This window comes from Mastomys coucha, unplaced genomic scaffold, assembly GCF_008632895.1.
Source record: "Mastomys coucha isolate ucsf_1 unplaced genomic scaffold, UCSF_Mcou_1 pScaffold1, whole genome shotgun sequence".
Lineage (NCBI taxonomy): Eukaryota > Metazoa > Chordata > Mammalia > Rodentia > Muridae > Mastomys > Mastomys coucha.
This window is the reverse complement of record NW_022196891.1, coordinates 24,917,926-24,931,896: the sequence shown is the minus strand read 5'-3', so window position 1 is coordinate 24,931,896 and position 13,971 is coordinate 24,917,926. Positions and strand designations below refer to the sequence as shown.

Sequence of the window (13,971 nt, the reverse complement as noted above, 5' to 3'; positions counted from 1 at the left end):
CATTACAGATGGCTGTGAGCCACCATGTGGTTGCTGGGATTTGAACTCAGGACCTTCAGAAGAGCAGTTGGCACTCTTAACCGCTGAGCCATCTCACCAGCCCCGAGTCTTCAAATTTCATCCCATCAAGCTTTTTGTTTTCTTTCGTTTGTTGTTTTGAGATAGGGTCTCACTACGCAAACACAGCTGGCCTCACTCTTCCGCCTCTGCTTCCTGAGTGCTGTAATTGCAGGCCTGCATTCCCCAAAGCCTACATTCAATAAAACCAACAGCATTTTTTAAAAGTCTAATTTAGGGAAGATTCACCCACTGGGCAACCAACATTATGCATTGCCTTTAACAATGCAACGAGTCTAAAACCTGTAGGTTATTGCTTTTAACACAGTACTCCACCCTGCCTCAAGGAGCCTACCTGCCTACCTATAACACAGCATCCTGTGTTCCCACACAGAGCAGGTTACCCAGAGGCCTCCTCTGACCCAAGGGGCAGGCCTCCACACGCAGTGAAGGCATTAATTCCCAAAGCGGAGATCCGGGCCTGAGCTTGCAGGACGCTATGACAAGCTGTCTGTGAGGGAGGGTGAGACAGGGATAAGCCAAGCTCATGGTGTTTCATACTCTTAATCCCAGCACTCGGGGAGCAGAGGCAGGAGGATCCTCGTGAGTTCCAGGCCGGACAGCAGTACACAGACCCTGTCTTTAAATTCACTAGATTTAAATTTAAAAAGAATGGACTTTGGGAACCGGGGGAAGACAACTAATGGGAATGAAGTCAGACCAAGAAGGTAGGTTGGTCAAGAGGCTCAACGGGAAAGATTCCCAGGAGCCTACCTACGAGACCACACCCACTCCTGGGTAACGCCCACCGCTCCCGTGGGCGGGGCGGAGGGAGGAGCTGGCGACGGAGCGCGAGATCTCATTGTGGCTCTCGCGGGATTCCGAAGCCAAGCTTCCACGCGGAGACCGGGGGGCTTCAAACAAGGGCTGGGAGGGCAAGACCGTGCGGGAGGGAGACGCTTTTTGTTTTTAGCCTGCCCTACGGAAGCCTGCGAGGGAGGGGTGGTATCCACTCCCCCAATCCAGTGTCCTGATGCCCAGCGCCAACGCCAGCCGTAAGGGTCAGGAGAAGCCGCGGGAGATCGTGGACGCGGCGGAAGTGGGTTTCCTCCTTTCCCGGGCCGGGGAGTGCGCTGAGGGCGGGAGTGGGGCGATCCGGGCGCTGCTTCGGTAGCTCCTGTCAGCGCTTTCCTCGCCGGCCACGGGCGTGGGGTGTCGCGCCGCAGGCCAGAACTCCCGAGGGCCCCAGGGGGCTCGCGGCCCGAGCTGCTTGGGACTGTTAACTCTTGGAACCGTGGCCTAGAAGCAAACGTGTTCCTGGTCGGGGGGGTCGGGTAACCGTGTGGCGCTCACTGACCCGGAAGTAGCTGCGGCGGGGGTCACACGAGCCTTCCTAGGTTAGGCACGTCCCGCACGTAACACCACCCCAGCCCCCGGGAAATCTTTGAGAAAGCACTGCTAGTCGATACCCTCGTAGCCCTCATAATGTCCTGGCAGGGAATGACAGCCCTTTGCAGCACTGGCTGCCAGTGTAGTTAATGGCTTTTCCTCGTGACAGCTGGGGACACGTGTTATCTTAGTATTCCTTTCCTCTCATTGACCTTGTGAGGTAGGTAGGTAATGCAGTTCCCAGAGATAACCCTCAGCGACCCTTTAGCACTTTCCAGAAATCCAAGGTTTGAAATCCTCCAAGTTAGGTGTACTGTAGTAATACCTAAGCCTTAATCTTTGTCTGGCTCCTCATTTTTTTTTTTGGTGGAGGAATTCAGCATTTGCTAACTACGTCATAACTCAGAATAATAAGTTAAGATTTAGTTCTGCTGAAATGTGAGTATTACATAGGAACGATAACACATTTTTCTTATTTTTCCCCCTTTGGTTCACACAGGCCCCCTGTTTCGGGCACATGTCACTAAAGGTCTAAGGAAATTATTTCTGTGTGTTGGTGTCTAGTTGTATAAATTATCAACACACCCTTGTAAGTAGTATAGACATAAGACATAGTATATGATAGACATTATAATAGAGCTCTGTCAGTAACTGGAAGGGACTTAAGATCATTGTAGAGGTAAAGTAAGATAAAATGAAAGACTGCTTAACTATTTAATAAGTGTAGTTCATAGCCTGAACTCCAGCTCCTGTTCCAAACCCAAACTACGAAATCTGTTATTAACAGACTGGGCTCTAGAGATAGGAAGCAGGTGAACTTTCTGGTCATGTTTTACAAGAGGAAAGTTGTAGTAAGCATGTATCAAACAGCTCTGCTTTCTAAACACTGAACATCTGTGCTCAGAAACCTTACCCCAAAGCATTGGCTCTCTCTGAACATCTCTTCCTGTAATTGGAAGTTAATAAACCTGTAGGGCTTCATCCTACTCCCTTCACAGGAGAAATTTGTGTCTCTTTGAAGTAGATTAATCTCCCTTGAAAGAAGGTAGTTAAGTTTCACTTTATGCATATGTAAATTTTATCTGGGAGTACTTTTATGCATGATACATCTGTACATGTATAATAAACATAACCAGAAACTGGGTGCTTTTCTGTCTGTAGTAAGCACATACATAAGTGAACAGATTTCCATATTTAAAATGGCTGAGTTTAATACTATATTTTCGGGAATTAACACAAATTTATTTGTAGCTCTAGGTGCTTGTATTTATGTATTTACATTAAAAGTCATGTTACCAAAAAAACAAAAACTTTTTTTTCCCCCTAGGATTATGCTAAAGAAAGATATGGGATATCCTCTATGATACAATCACAAGAAAAGCCAGGTTAGTATTTTCTTTTTAATTCTAGGAAAACACTTCCTGAAGTTTAAAATAGGATTGACTAAAGGTATTACTACAAAGGAATAACTTTGAAAAGTTTAAATGTCATTGATGTTACCACACTCTGTAAACATTGTCAGCTTGTAGGTCTTAATCTGGAAAAGAACATATATATCTTTTTTTATTTTTAGTTTTTGAGACAGTCTTGTGATTTAGAATTACCCAGGTTGGTCCTGAGCGCTCTGTGGCAGAGTGACCTTTTTCTTCTGGTCTCCCACCTATACCTCTGAATGCTGATTTAACCAGTGTGTACCGCCACTCCAATCAGATCTAATTCTTAAATTTTGGTTGGTTTGTTGAAACTGGGTTTCTCTGTAGCCCTGGCTGTCCTGGAATTGGTTTTGTAGACCAAGCTGGTCTCAAACTCAAAGGTATCTACCTGCCTCTGCATCTGAGTGCTGGGATTAAAGGCAAATGCCTCCACTACTCTGCCAAATCTCCTTCTTAAACCCTCAGGCTACTCTGTCTTCTCGCTCTCACGGTGTGTCCTGGATTTGCACAGTGGACGCAGCAAAAGTCCTCTTGGTCTATAGTCTACCGGCAGCATTCCTCTTTTCATTTCCTCTGCTTTGGGCCTTGAGAACTGTAGTGTTCTGTGAACCGTATTTCTTTACAGTTGCGTCTTTGCCTTATGAGACTAACTAGTATATTTAGATAAAGTAGACCCATGTGAGAGGGTCATCAACCCCAAAGAGGTCATGACCTACAGGGTGAGAACCTGTTGTATTAGAGACTAGCGAATCTTTAGCACTTTCTTTGTCTATTATTTGGCTCAGCCTCCTTTAGGATCCTGTCTCAATCTCTCCTATGAACTCATGGTAGCAGGAAGGATGCTAACTACAGCCCTGGGCCTACACCATCTCAACCGGAGGCAAGGAATTTCAAGAGACTTTTCTTGGCATTTATATATTAGTTTTAATCAGTGCTTCACTGGGTTACTCATTGTTGCAAGGAATGAGATACTAGGATTATCCAGCCTGTCAGAGATCCGTGTCACTAGCCTTATTTACATCAGATGTCCGTTTTCTCAGCATGTACACAAATCATCCTGTTAGCTTTGGCCCAGGCACATGAGGTACATTGTATTTAAAATACGTAAGGTACATTTAAAAGCATTGAAATGTTCAGCAAATTTGCAGTGTGAAATGTTTATGACTACAGTATAGACTAACTTAGAAGAAAAGTTAGGAGTCTTTTGCTGTAGTCTTAGGTACATAGCTTGATTTAAGGTGGTAGCAAGTGGAAGATAGAAAATTGCAATTAGGAAGTGCAGTTCATAAAGGAGGCATATTTCATAGAGAAAAATATCAAAAATTAAAGTGATAGCAAGTTTTTAAGCTCGCTACCAGACAATTATCACTATAAATATGAATTTTAAAATTGCTTTACTGTTTGTTACAGATAGAGTTTTGGTTCGAGTTAAGGACCTGACAGTACAGAAAGCTGATGATGTTGTCTGGGTCCGTGCAAGAGTTCATACAAGCAGAGCAAAAGGTAAGATTGGCTTAATGGTTATAGCTCTTTGTATGTGTATACATTTTTTTTTAAAATCTTAATGTGTATAAGTGTTTTGCCTGTTGCATGTCTTTATATGGGTATGTATATGTATAGGTTCAGGTACCTGTAGAGTTCAGAAGAGGGCTTTGGATCTCCTGGGGTTGAAGTTAAAGTCATTTGTGAGCTGCCTAACAGAATTTGGGTTTTAAAGGGAATGGAACATGGGTCCTGAGTAAAAGCAGCATATACTCTAACTTGTAGTCAGTCTGTCTATCCCCACATTGTATATTTATAGTTATAATTATTAGATAAGAGACTATCAAAAGATACATTAGGGTTGTTTAAATCTCAGTTTTTATGGAATGATGGTCTTGGTCTACTCCAGCATTTTCTAAAAATTTAATGACATTTATATTTATAACATAATAAATATAATATTTTATTTGTATTACTGCTAATATTTCATTAATATTCATTTGTATCTTCCCGCTTTTCAAATTTAGTCACATCTATACATATGTGAAGAAGGCAGAACAGACATTCCTAATTTTTTTTGATTTTTTTTTGAGACAGGGTTTCTCTGTGTAGCCTTGGTTGTCCTGGAACTCACTCTGTAGACCAGGCTGGCCTCGAACTCAGAAATCCGCCTGCCTCTGCCTCCCAAATGCTGGGATTAAAGGCGTGCGCCACCACCCGGCTTCTTTTTCTTTTAAGATTGTTTTTTTTTTTTTTTTTTTATTGAACTTCTTGACATGGGTGCTAGAAACTGAATTCTATTCTCCTGAAAGAACAGGTGCTCTTAGCCTGCTGTTAGTCCTCCTGGACCAAGACTTCCTTCAGACCTACTCCCCTGCCCTCTTTAAAAAAAAAAAAGTCTCGTCCACGTGTCTTAGGTTTTGTTTTCTTGCTTGTTTATTTGTTTTGGGTTTTTTGGTGGAAGTTTATGTTGTTTTTAATTGTGTGGTTTTGGGTAAAGGTGTCCTTGGAGGCCAGAGGCATAAGTTTCCTAGCACCTAAGTTACACATAGTTATGAATTGCCCAATATGAGTGCTGTGAATGGAACGTTACTATATACTCTTAACCACAGAGCATCTCTGTAGCTTCTCTATTCCGCTTTTAAATGCATCAGTGAAGCTGAGATCTGTGATTCCAGTTTGAGATCAGCCTAAGTATGTAGACTTCCTTGATGAAAAAAAAGTTTAAAAATGGCATTTTGAAGTTGTTTTAGGATAAACCTGATTTTTTTTTTTTGTTTTATACTGTATAACAGCATTTAGTTTTATATCATTTACAATATTTTTTAAGACTTATTTCTATGTGTGTGTTTGTGTATATTTCTGTTCACTCTTAAAAGGCCAAAAGAAAGTGTCAGGTATTTCTGTCACTGCTCTCTTGAGGTAGGATTGCTCACAGTTTCTTAGCTGGACTAGAAGCAACCAAGCCTTAGTAATCCTGTCTACAATATTATTCTTTTTTTTTTTTTTCTTTTTTGTTTTTTGGGTTTTTTTGCCTTTTCCAGACAGGGTTTCTCCATATAACCCTGGCTGTCCTGGAACTCACTCTGTAGACCAGGCTGGCCTCGAACTCAGAAATCCGCCTGCCTCTACCTCCCAAGTACTGGGATTAAAGGCCTGCGCCACCACCACCTGGCTGCTTTCTTTATTATAAAAATAATACCTTATTTTGCATACTCAAATAATATGGAATTAAGTCAGGAATAAGTAGAAATTAGCTATAAGTTTTGTTTTGTTTTGTTTTGTTTGTTTTTTCAAGACAGGGTTTCTCTGTATAGCCTTGGTTGTCCTGGAACTCAATCTATAGTCCCAGCTGGCCTCGAACTCAGAAATCTGCCTGCCTCTGTCTCCCAAGTGCTGGGATTAAAGGCCTGCGCCATCACCACCCCCAGGCAGCCATAAATTTTTCAGACTGATTTTTATGAGTCTAAATATGAAAGCTATGTTGGAGTCAACAGTTTTATAATACAAGTTTTATAACCCATACTTTTTATCTTTCCATGTCTGTGCATATAGGTATTCACAGACTGATTTACTATGTATTGTTTGTTGTGCTGGGGCTCAAACCCGGGCCTCCTATGTTAGTATACACACACACACACACACACACACACACACACACACAAACCCGGGCCTCCTATGTTAGTATACACACACATACACACACAAAACCCGGGCCTCCTAAGTTAGTATAGGCGCGCGTACAACAAAACCATTGCTGTTGCTTTTTAACTTTATACAGGATAATGTATGCTACTCCTAGTTCTCTGTATGTAAGCCAGTGCCTTCTAGAACATTGAACTAAGCAGATCATGGCCCTAATTGTCACGCCAAAGAAAGAGCCGTTGTATTTATTAGCACATGCCCAGAACTTAGTACTGATCATCATAAGGACTGATGGGAGTAGTTTGAATGGAGAGTTCTGTGCCAAGACACCAGGACTTGCTTTTCTGTCCTGGGTTTTCAGAATCCTGAGCAGATGAATTTAAAGCTGTAGTATTTAGAAACACTTTCACAGAGATAGCTTGGGACTGTGGTACCAAAGTTGACTGTAGGTCTGTTTTGTTAATGAAGCCTACAAGCATGAAGTGAGGGAAGGGTAGCAGTTTCCTGGGAATAGTAATGTCATGAGTGTCTCTGTCTTTATGACTTTTTTGCATACTTAATTTCCCTTACATACATCCTAAGAAATGCATTTTTCCAGCTGGGTGGTAGTGACACAGGACTTTAGTCTCAGCACTGGAGAGGCAGAGGCAAATGGACCTCTGTGAGTTCCAGGACAGCCAAGACTATACAAAGAAACTCCCATCTCAAAAACCAAAAATGAAAGAGAAATTTAACTAAAATATAATTACATCATGACCATTGCCAGATTGGCCTTCAGTTAGCATTGGCTATGATTGTTTTTAGCCAGTTACAGTGGGATGCTTTTTACTTAACTCTTTGAGCATTGAATATTCTTTTTTTAAAAAAAAAAAAATGTGCTCATTTGAGAAGTAAATAATGTATTGTCATTTGCTTCAACTTCTGTTGCTCTCAAAGCACTAACATCTTGTTCCTTACAATTAACTTTTTTTGTTGTGGTGGTGGGGTTTTTTGTTTGTTTGTTTGTTTCGAGACAGGGTTTCTCTGTGTAGCCCTGGCTGTCCTGGAACTCACTCAGTAGACCAGGCTGGCCTCACAGAAGTCTGCCTGCCTCTGCCTCCCAAGTGCTGGGAGGTGTGATTCACTGTGCCCGGCTGATTCTTTTTCTTTCATGTTACCTATTTTGAATTATTGCCTGGTTTTGTTTGTTTGTTTGTTTGTTTGTTTGTTTTTGTGAGGAGTGATTCAGTGTTCTTATAAATCTTTTAAGAGCTTTGTATACTAGTCCTATTAATTGTTGTTCAGGTCCCTTAGAACTGGGTTATGTATGGTTTTGAGCTGCCTCGTGGGTAGTGGGGCTCAGACTTGGATTCTCTGGGAATGCAGCTAGTGGTCTTAACTGCTAAGTCCTGTCTCTCTAGCCCCTGTTAAATTAATACTGTATAATTCAGTCCTCGGTTTCATTTGCTTACTGGTTTTCTTTTTTGAAACAGTGTTCTACAGGTTCTCTCCTGATGAAGTGCTTTGCCCTTCTTTGTTTAGGTTTGTTTTAGTTGTTTGGGGCTTTTTGTTTGGTTTTTGTTTTTGTTTTTGGATATACTGTCCCATGTAGCCCAGGGAGGCCTCAACCTCAACTGTGTGACTATGGATTATCTTGTTCACCTCCAGAGTTCCAGAATTATAGGTGTCTACCACCACTCCCAACTTTATTTTTCCTTCTTTGATAGGTTTTGTTTAGAGTCTTTCTGCAGCCTAGTCTTGGTTCTTGGGCTTCACAGATGCGCCAATTTAGGATTAGAGCAGAGTGAGTTCAGGGGGACTCCCACCACTCCCCACCCCCTTCCTGGTCTGTGTCCTTTTTCATTTTGGTTTTTGTTTTTAGTAGAAGAGATTTGCTTTTTAGGATTTTACCTAAATAAGGAATAGTAACTTTTATTTTTTTAAGATTTATTTATTATTATATATAAGTACTCTGTAGCTGTCTTCAGACACACCAGAAAAGAGCCTCAGATCTCATTACAGATGGTTGTGAGCCACCATGTGATTGCTGGGATTTGAACTCAGGATCTTTGGAAGAGGAGTCAGTGCTCTTAACCGCTGAGCCATCTCTCCAGCTCTTTTTTTTTTTTTTAGTACTTTGCCCCTTTATAGTTTCTTTCTAGTGACAGATATGTCAGATCTTGGGATGTTTGTTTCCTTCTGTGTTTAACTCCTGGACGTTCCCACATTCTCTTTACTCTGTGTATTGAATCCTACCCCCAGGGGTGCATCTTGAATGTTCTTTCTTTTTAGCCCTGACTTTTCCTTTTGTGCCTTGTCTATGATTGTGTAATTTTTTTTTCCTAGAAAGATTACTCAGTGGGTAAAGTGCTTGTTGCCTAAGCATAAGGTCCTGGGTTCAGATCTCTAGAACTATCCTTAAAGCCCAGAGACTGTGGCGTGCACTGAGATGGTGGAGGTGAAGGCAGCTGGATTCCTCTAAGCTTCCTGGCCAGCCAGCAGTATAACATGTACTTACATAGGCACACACACCAGCCCACACATATATGCATACTGTACATACATAGTTTTTTGAAATATTTATGTATTTATGTGTATGAGTACACTATAGCTGTACAGATGGCTGTGAGCCATCATGTGGTTGCTGGGAGTTGAACTCAGGATGGCCCCGCTCACTGCAGCCCCTCTCGCTCCGGAGTAATACACTGTCGCTGTCTTCAGACGCACCAGAAGAGGGCGTCAGATCTCATTACGGGTGGTTGCAAGCCACCATGTGGTTGCTGGGATCCGAACTTGGGACCTTTGGAAGAGCAGTCAGTGCTCTTACCCACTGAGCCATCTCACCAGCCCCTGCATACATATTTTTTAAAAATCTTTTTAATTAGGAAAGATTTTTATTATAGAAAGGGTGTGTGTGTGTGTGTGTGTGTGTGTGTGTGTGTGTGTGTGTGTGTGGTTTGTTGTTTATGTTGTTTCTGAAAGTTTCATTATGTACTCCTGGCTGGCCTTAAAAGTCACAGTACTCATATACAAGGTAGACCTTGATCTCATAAGGGTTGACCTGACTCTGCCTCTAGAGTGCTGAGATTAAAGATGTATACCAGAATGCCCAGCCTATAGAAAGTTTTAAACTATAGAAAAATAGAACAAAATTCCCTGTTATTTTATCAGCAGTTACCAGCCTCATTTTGATGTTTCCCCTTACAATCAATTTTAACATACTTTTTTTTTATGTAATCTTAAAAATTATTTTGTGTGTATGCGTGTTTGCAGGTATGCATGTGCACTACCTGAGAGGAGTGTCTAGGCCATCAGAAAAGTTGTTGGGTCTTCTGGAACTGGAGCTAGAAAGAATGAGCCCGGCGGTGGTGGTGCACGCCTTTAATCCCAACACTTGGGAGGCAGAGGCAGGCGGATTTCTGAGTTCAAGGCCAGCCTGGTCTACAGAGTGAGTTCCAGGACAGCCAGGGCTACACAGAGAAACCCTGTCTCGGAAAAAAAAAAAAAAGAAAAGAAAGAAAGAAAGAATTATGAGTTGCCATGTGGGTGCTGGGAATCGAACCTGGGTCCTCTGCAAGAGCAGCCAGTGCACTGAACTGCTGAGCCATCTCTCTACCCCCTTAATATACTTCTTAACAAAACCAAAATTGGAACTATGTATACAGTTTGATCAGTTTTTTCATGTAAATGTTTACTGAATATTTATCATCGTATACTTAGTGTTCCACATAAATTGTACATAGTTATCCACCTTCAAAACAAGAACGAGAAGCAACCCTCAAATAAGCTGCTAATATTAGAAATACTATTAACAATAAAAGTTAATAGTTAGCATTAAGGGGTCTGCCTTTAAATATATCATCCTCAAGATTATAATTTTTTTAAAGATTTATTTATTTTATGCATATGAGTACACTGTCACTGTCTTCATACACACCAGAAGAGGGTGTCAGATCTCATTACAGATGGTTGTGAGCCACCATGTGGTTGCTGGCAATTGAACTCAGGACCTCTGGAAGAGGAGTCAGTGCTTTTAACTGCTGAACCATTTCTCCAGCCCATAGATTATACATCTTTATATTAAGAAAAGTAAACCTTTGAGAAGTATGCTAGTCTCCATTTTTCAACTGAAGAACAGAGACCTACAGTGGCTTAATAGTTTTCCTGTGAGACCACTTTGTTGAAGTGATAGGATGTTGTCACTGATCTTCAGAGTTCCAAGTCTTGCTGGGATGGTGGTAACTCATATCTTTAATCCCAGGCCTGTTGCTAGTCTACAAAGCAAGTTCCTGGACAGCCAAGGAAGGATACACGAAGAAATCCTGACTTGAAAAAATCCATTCAGTAAATCATATGAACAAAAAAAAAAAAGGTTTCTAAGTTTTTACTCTGTCAAACCATTGGGTGGAGTGTTAATCCTTAGTGTTGACCCTTTTGTAAACTCCTTAGAACTCTCCTTTCACTAGGAGTCTTTTGTGCTGTTTTAGAGCTGTATTATATTGCTGGGTAGTGCTTGTATTATATTGCTTGGTAGTGCTGGTGCTACCACTGCCTGGCCCAAGGTTAATTCTTAATATAAAAGAATAATAAAAAATCATACCCTTGTGACATTTTATATGATAGTCTGATGAGACAAGTGGACTTGGAAAGATTAATTCATTTTTATGAGGAAATAGTTTCTAGAATTTAAAATGATCTGCTTTGGAAGAAGAGGGATGGATGATACAGGATGCATAAGTAATATTTTTCAGGTTAAAAGTAAGAAATGACAGCTCTGTATGAAAGGAGGGGAAGTAAACCACCAGCATACCTAAAATACAGTTGGCTATAGGACTTATTAAAAAGTGGCATTTTAGCCTGGCAGTGGTGCCACATGCCTTTAATCCCAGCACTTGGGAGGCAGAGGGAGGCGGATTTCTTGAGTTCGAGGCCAGCCTGGTCTACAGAGTGAGTTCCAGGACAGCCAGGGCTACACGGAGAAACCCTGTCTTGAAAAACCAAACCAAACAGACAAACAGAAAAAAGTGGCACTTTACTGACAGAGTAAAATTGCTTGAAGATTTAAAACATGGGAGGACTGGTGAGTGGGGAAGTGGAATTCAACAGGAGCTAGCCTGCTAATCTGTGTGCTCTTTAAAATGTCCTTTGGCAGAGAGAACTCTATAGATGGACCACCCCAAAGAGCACTGTACTCTGATTAGTAAACACTTGATTAGCACTTTTGTGATCGCATGATTGAAGTTTCCATGGTAGTTAGCTCAGTCTCCTTGCCTGTAGAATATAGAAGCATTTGGTTGAATGATGAAAGTCATCTGAAATAACTTGTAATTTGTTCAATGTTACAGAATAATCATCTAGATTCATGTATCGCTATGTTCTCAGAAGAAACCTGTCAGATGCACTTTTTGTTATTCATAGAAACTGGTGTTTCTCTGATTGTCAGTTGAGTGTGGTATTTTGGCTTTGGAAGCTGATAGATGAACATATGCATGTACCTGATGAGTGTATAACTTTTGACCTAGTCTTAAAGTAGAAAAGCATTTTCCTTTGTAAAACCTGAAATAATATGTTTCTAATGTACCGTGTTCTCTCTGTCTCCTGCAGGGAAGCAGTGCTTCTTAGTCCTGAGGCAGCAGCAGTTTAATGTCCAGGCTCTTGTGGCGGTGGGAGACCATGCAAGCAAGCAGATGGTTAAATTCGCTGCCAAGTAAGTAAGCAATTATATCCTGTTGTCAGAATAAACAATGGTGGGAACCAAGACTCCCAGGGGTTTGGACCATTTTCATACATTAACATCAATGCTTCGTTTGTTTAAAAATGTAGTTATTTAAATTGTCAGTTCAGTGTTGCTTGAATACATTAAGCTCACAAAGGAGAAAATATGGAGCACAGGCGTGTGATTCATTTGGAGTTGCTGAAGCTGCACTCTTCACAGACAAGCCACATTACTTTCAAGTAGAGCAACAGAAAGCCTGGCATCCTGAACAGGGCTCCGCAGCAACTGGATTCTGCTGGGTTTGTTGAGTTTCATTTCCTCCCTTCCCCCACCCCTTTGAGATGCATAATGAGCAACAAGTTTTCTAACTAATAAAAGTACATAAAATAAGACAATGTGCCATTGCAGATGATTTCCTCCTGAAGGAAGTCAAACATGTATTAATAATATTACAGCTTTTAACTTTGACACCAAAGAGTCTAGGGGAAAAAAAGAGATAAAACTTGCTTTTTTCCTAGCTGTAAAGGAATTGCTGCCTGGCTCAGAGCTCTGTAGAACATTGTTTTGTTTTAGTTGCAAGAAGCAGGACATTGAGATAGGAAAGAAGGGTGGTTAAGAACTCTGACTCTAATGAGAATTTTGTTTGTGGTTCATGATGTGGCCATTTTATTAGCATGTTTTTCTTAATTTAGTATTCTTATGATAATGATTAAAGGAGACATGGGGAAATGAATGGATGGTCTTTTCTTTTTTGTTTTTGTTTTTTTCCTCCTCTTTTTGTTTTCTTGTTTTGATTCTCCTTGTAACCTTAGCTGTCTTGGATCTTGATCTGTAGACCAGCCTTGCCTTGAACTCACAGAGATCTATCTACCTCTGTCAAGTGCACTGTATGTGTACACACACACATCAGGATTAAAGGCGTGTGGCACCACTGCCCTTACTTTTTAAGTGATAAGTTAAATCTAAAGTAAATCCTGTAAAATACTTACTTAAAGTAAAGGGCCATGGAAATCACAGATGGCCATGCTAAATTGTGGTTAATATACTTAAAATACTTGGCAAAAATGAACCTCAGACAAAAAGATTTATTGATTTTTATCTTTTATATATTATTTAGTTCTGGGAAACTAATAAATGATACTGATGGTTTTGCTTAGCACATGCTTCCTGTATTGGGTTGTTATAACTTTAGGGCTAGATTCCTAAATCTTATAATATATTATAGTTGGAAAGCCTTATGAAAATCCATTAATCCTGGCTGGCTCTTGGTAGTACAGGCCTTTAATCTCAGGCCAGCCTGGTCTACAGAGTGAGATCCAGGATATCCAGGGCTACACATAGAAAACCCTGTTTCGAAAAACCAAAAAAGAAGAAAAAAAATCAGTTAACCCTTAATATTCACTAAGGGGCCCCATAATGATTGTGGGCGGTGGGTATCTGTGATACCTAGTGTGGCCCACAAAAGAGTATTTCTATTCAGATATTTCAGGAATTCCCAAGGATTAAACAAGAACAGTAATTGATATATCAGCCCAAACTTACTAGCTGGTGAAAGAACATACAAATAGTCTCCCAAATGGAATGCAGTTCACCTAGTGTCCTGTGTTTATAAATTAAAGAAAGGTCAGGCTTCCATTGCAGAAATGATAGTCAAGAATGATAGCAACTGGTGTGGCCAGTTGATAAAGTACTTGCGGAATACCTGTGTTCAATACCCAGAACACACTGAAAAAATCCAGGCATGGCCGGGTGGTGGTGGTGCACGCCTTT

General features: G+C 41.0%; 1 protein-coding gene across 1 annotated transcript in view; it reads left to right on the top strand.

Annotated features, from left to right (window-relative positions):
- The first annotated feature begins 885 nt into the window (after positions 1-885).
- Dars1 (aspartyl-tRNA synthetase 1) overlaps positions 886-13,971 on the top strand; it is a 53,881-nt gene continuing 40,795 nt past the window's right edge. Inside the window, exons 1-4 of the mRNA XM_031381268.1 lie at positions 886-1,156; positions 2,774-2,831; positions 4,290-4,382; positions 12,090-12,192. Coding sequence (XP_031237128.1) covers positions 1,091-1,156; positions 2,774-2,831; positions 4,290-4,382; positions 12,090-12,192 — 320 coding nt within the window. The 5' untranslated portion in view covers positions 886-1,090. The remainder of the gene's footprint in view (positions 1,157-2,773; positions 2,832-4,289; positions 4,383-12,089; positions 12,193-13,971) is intronic.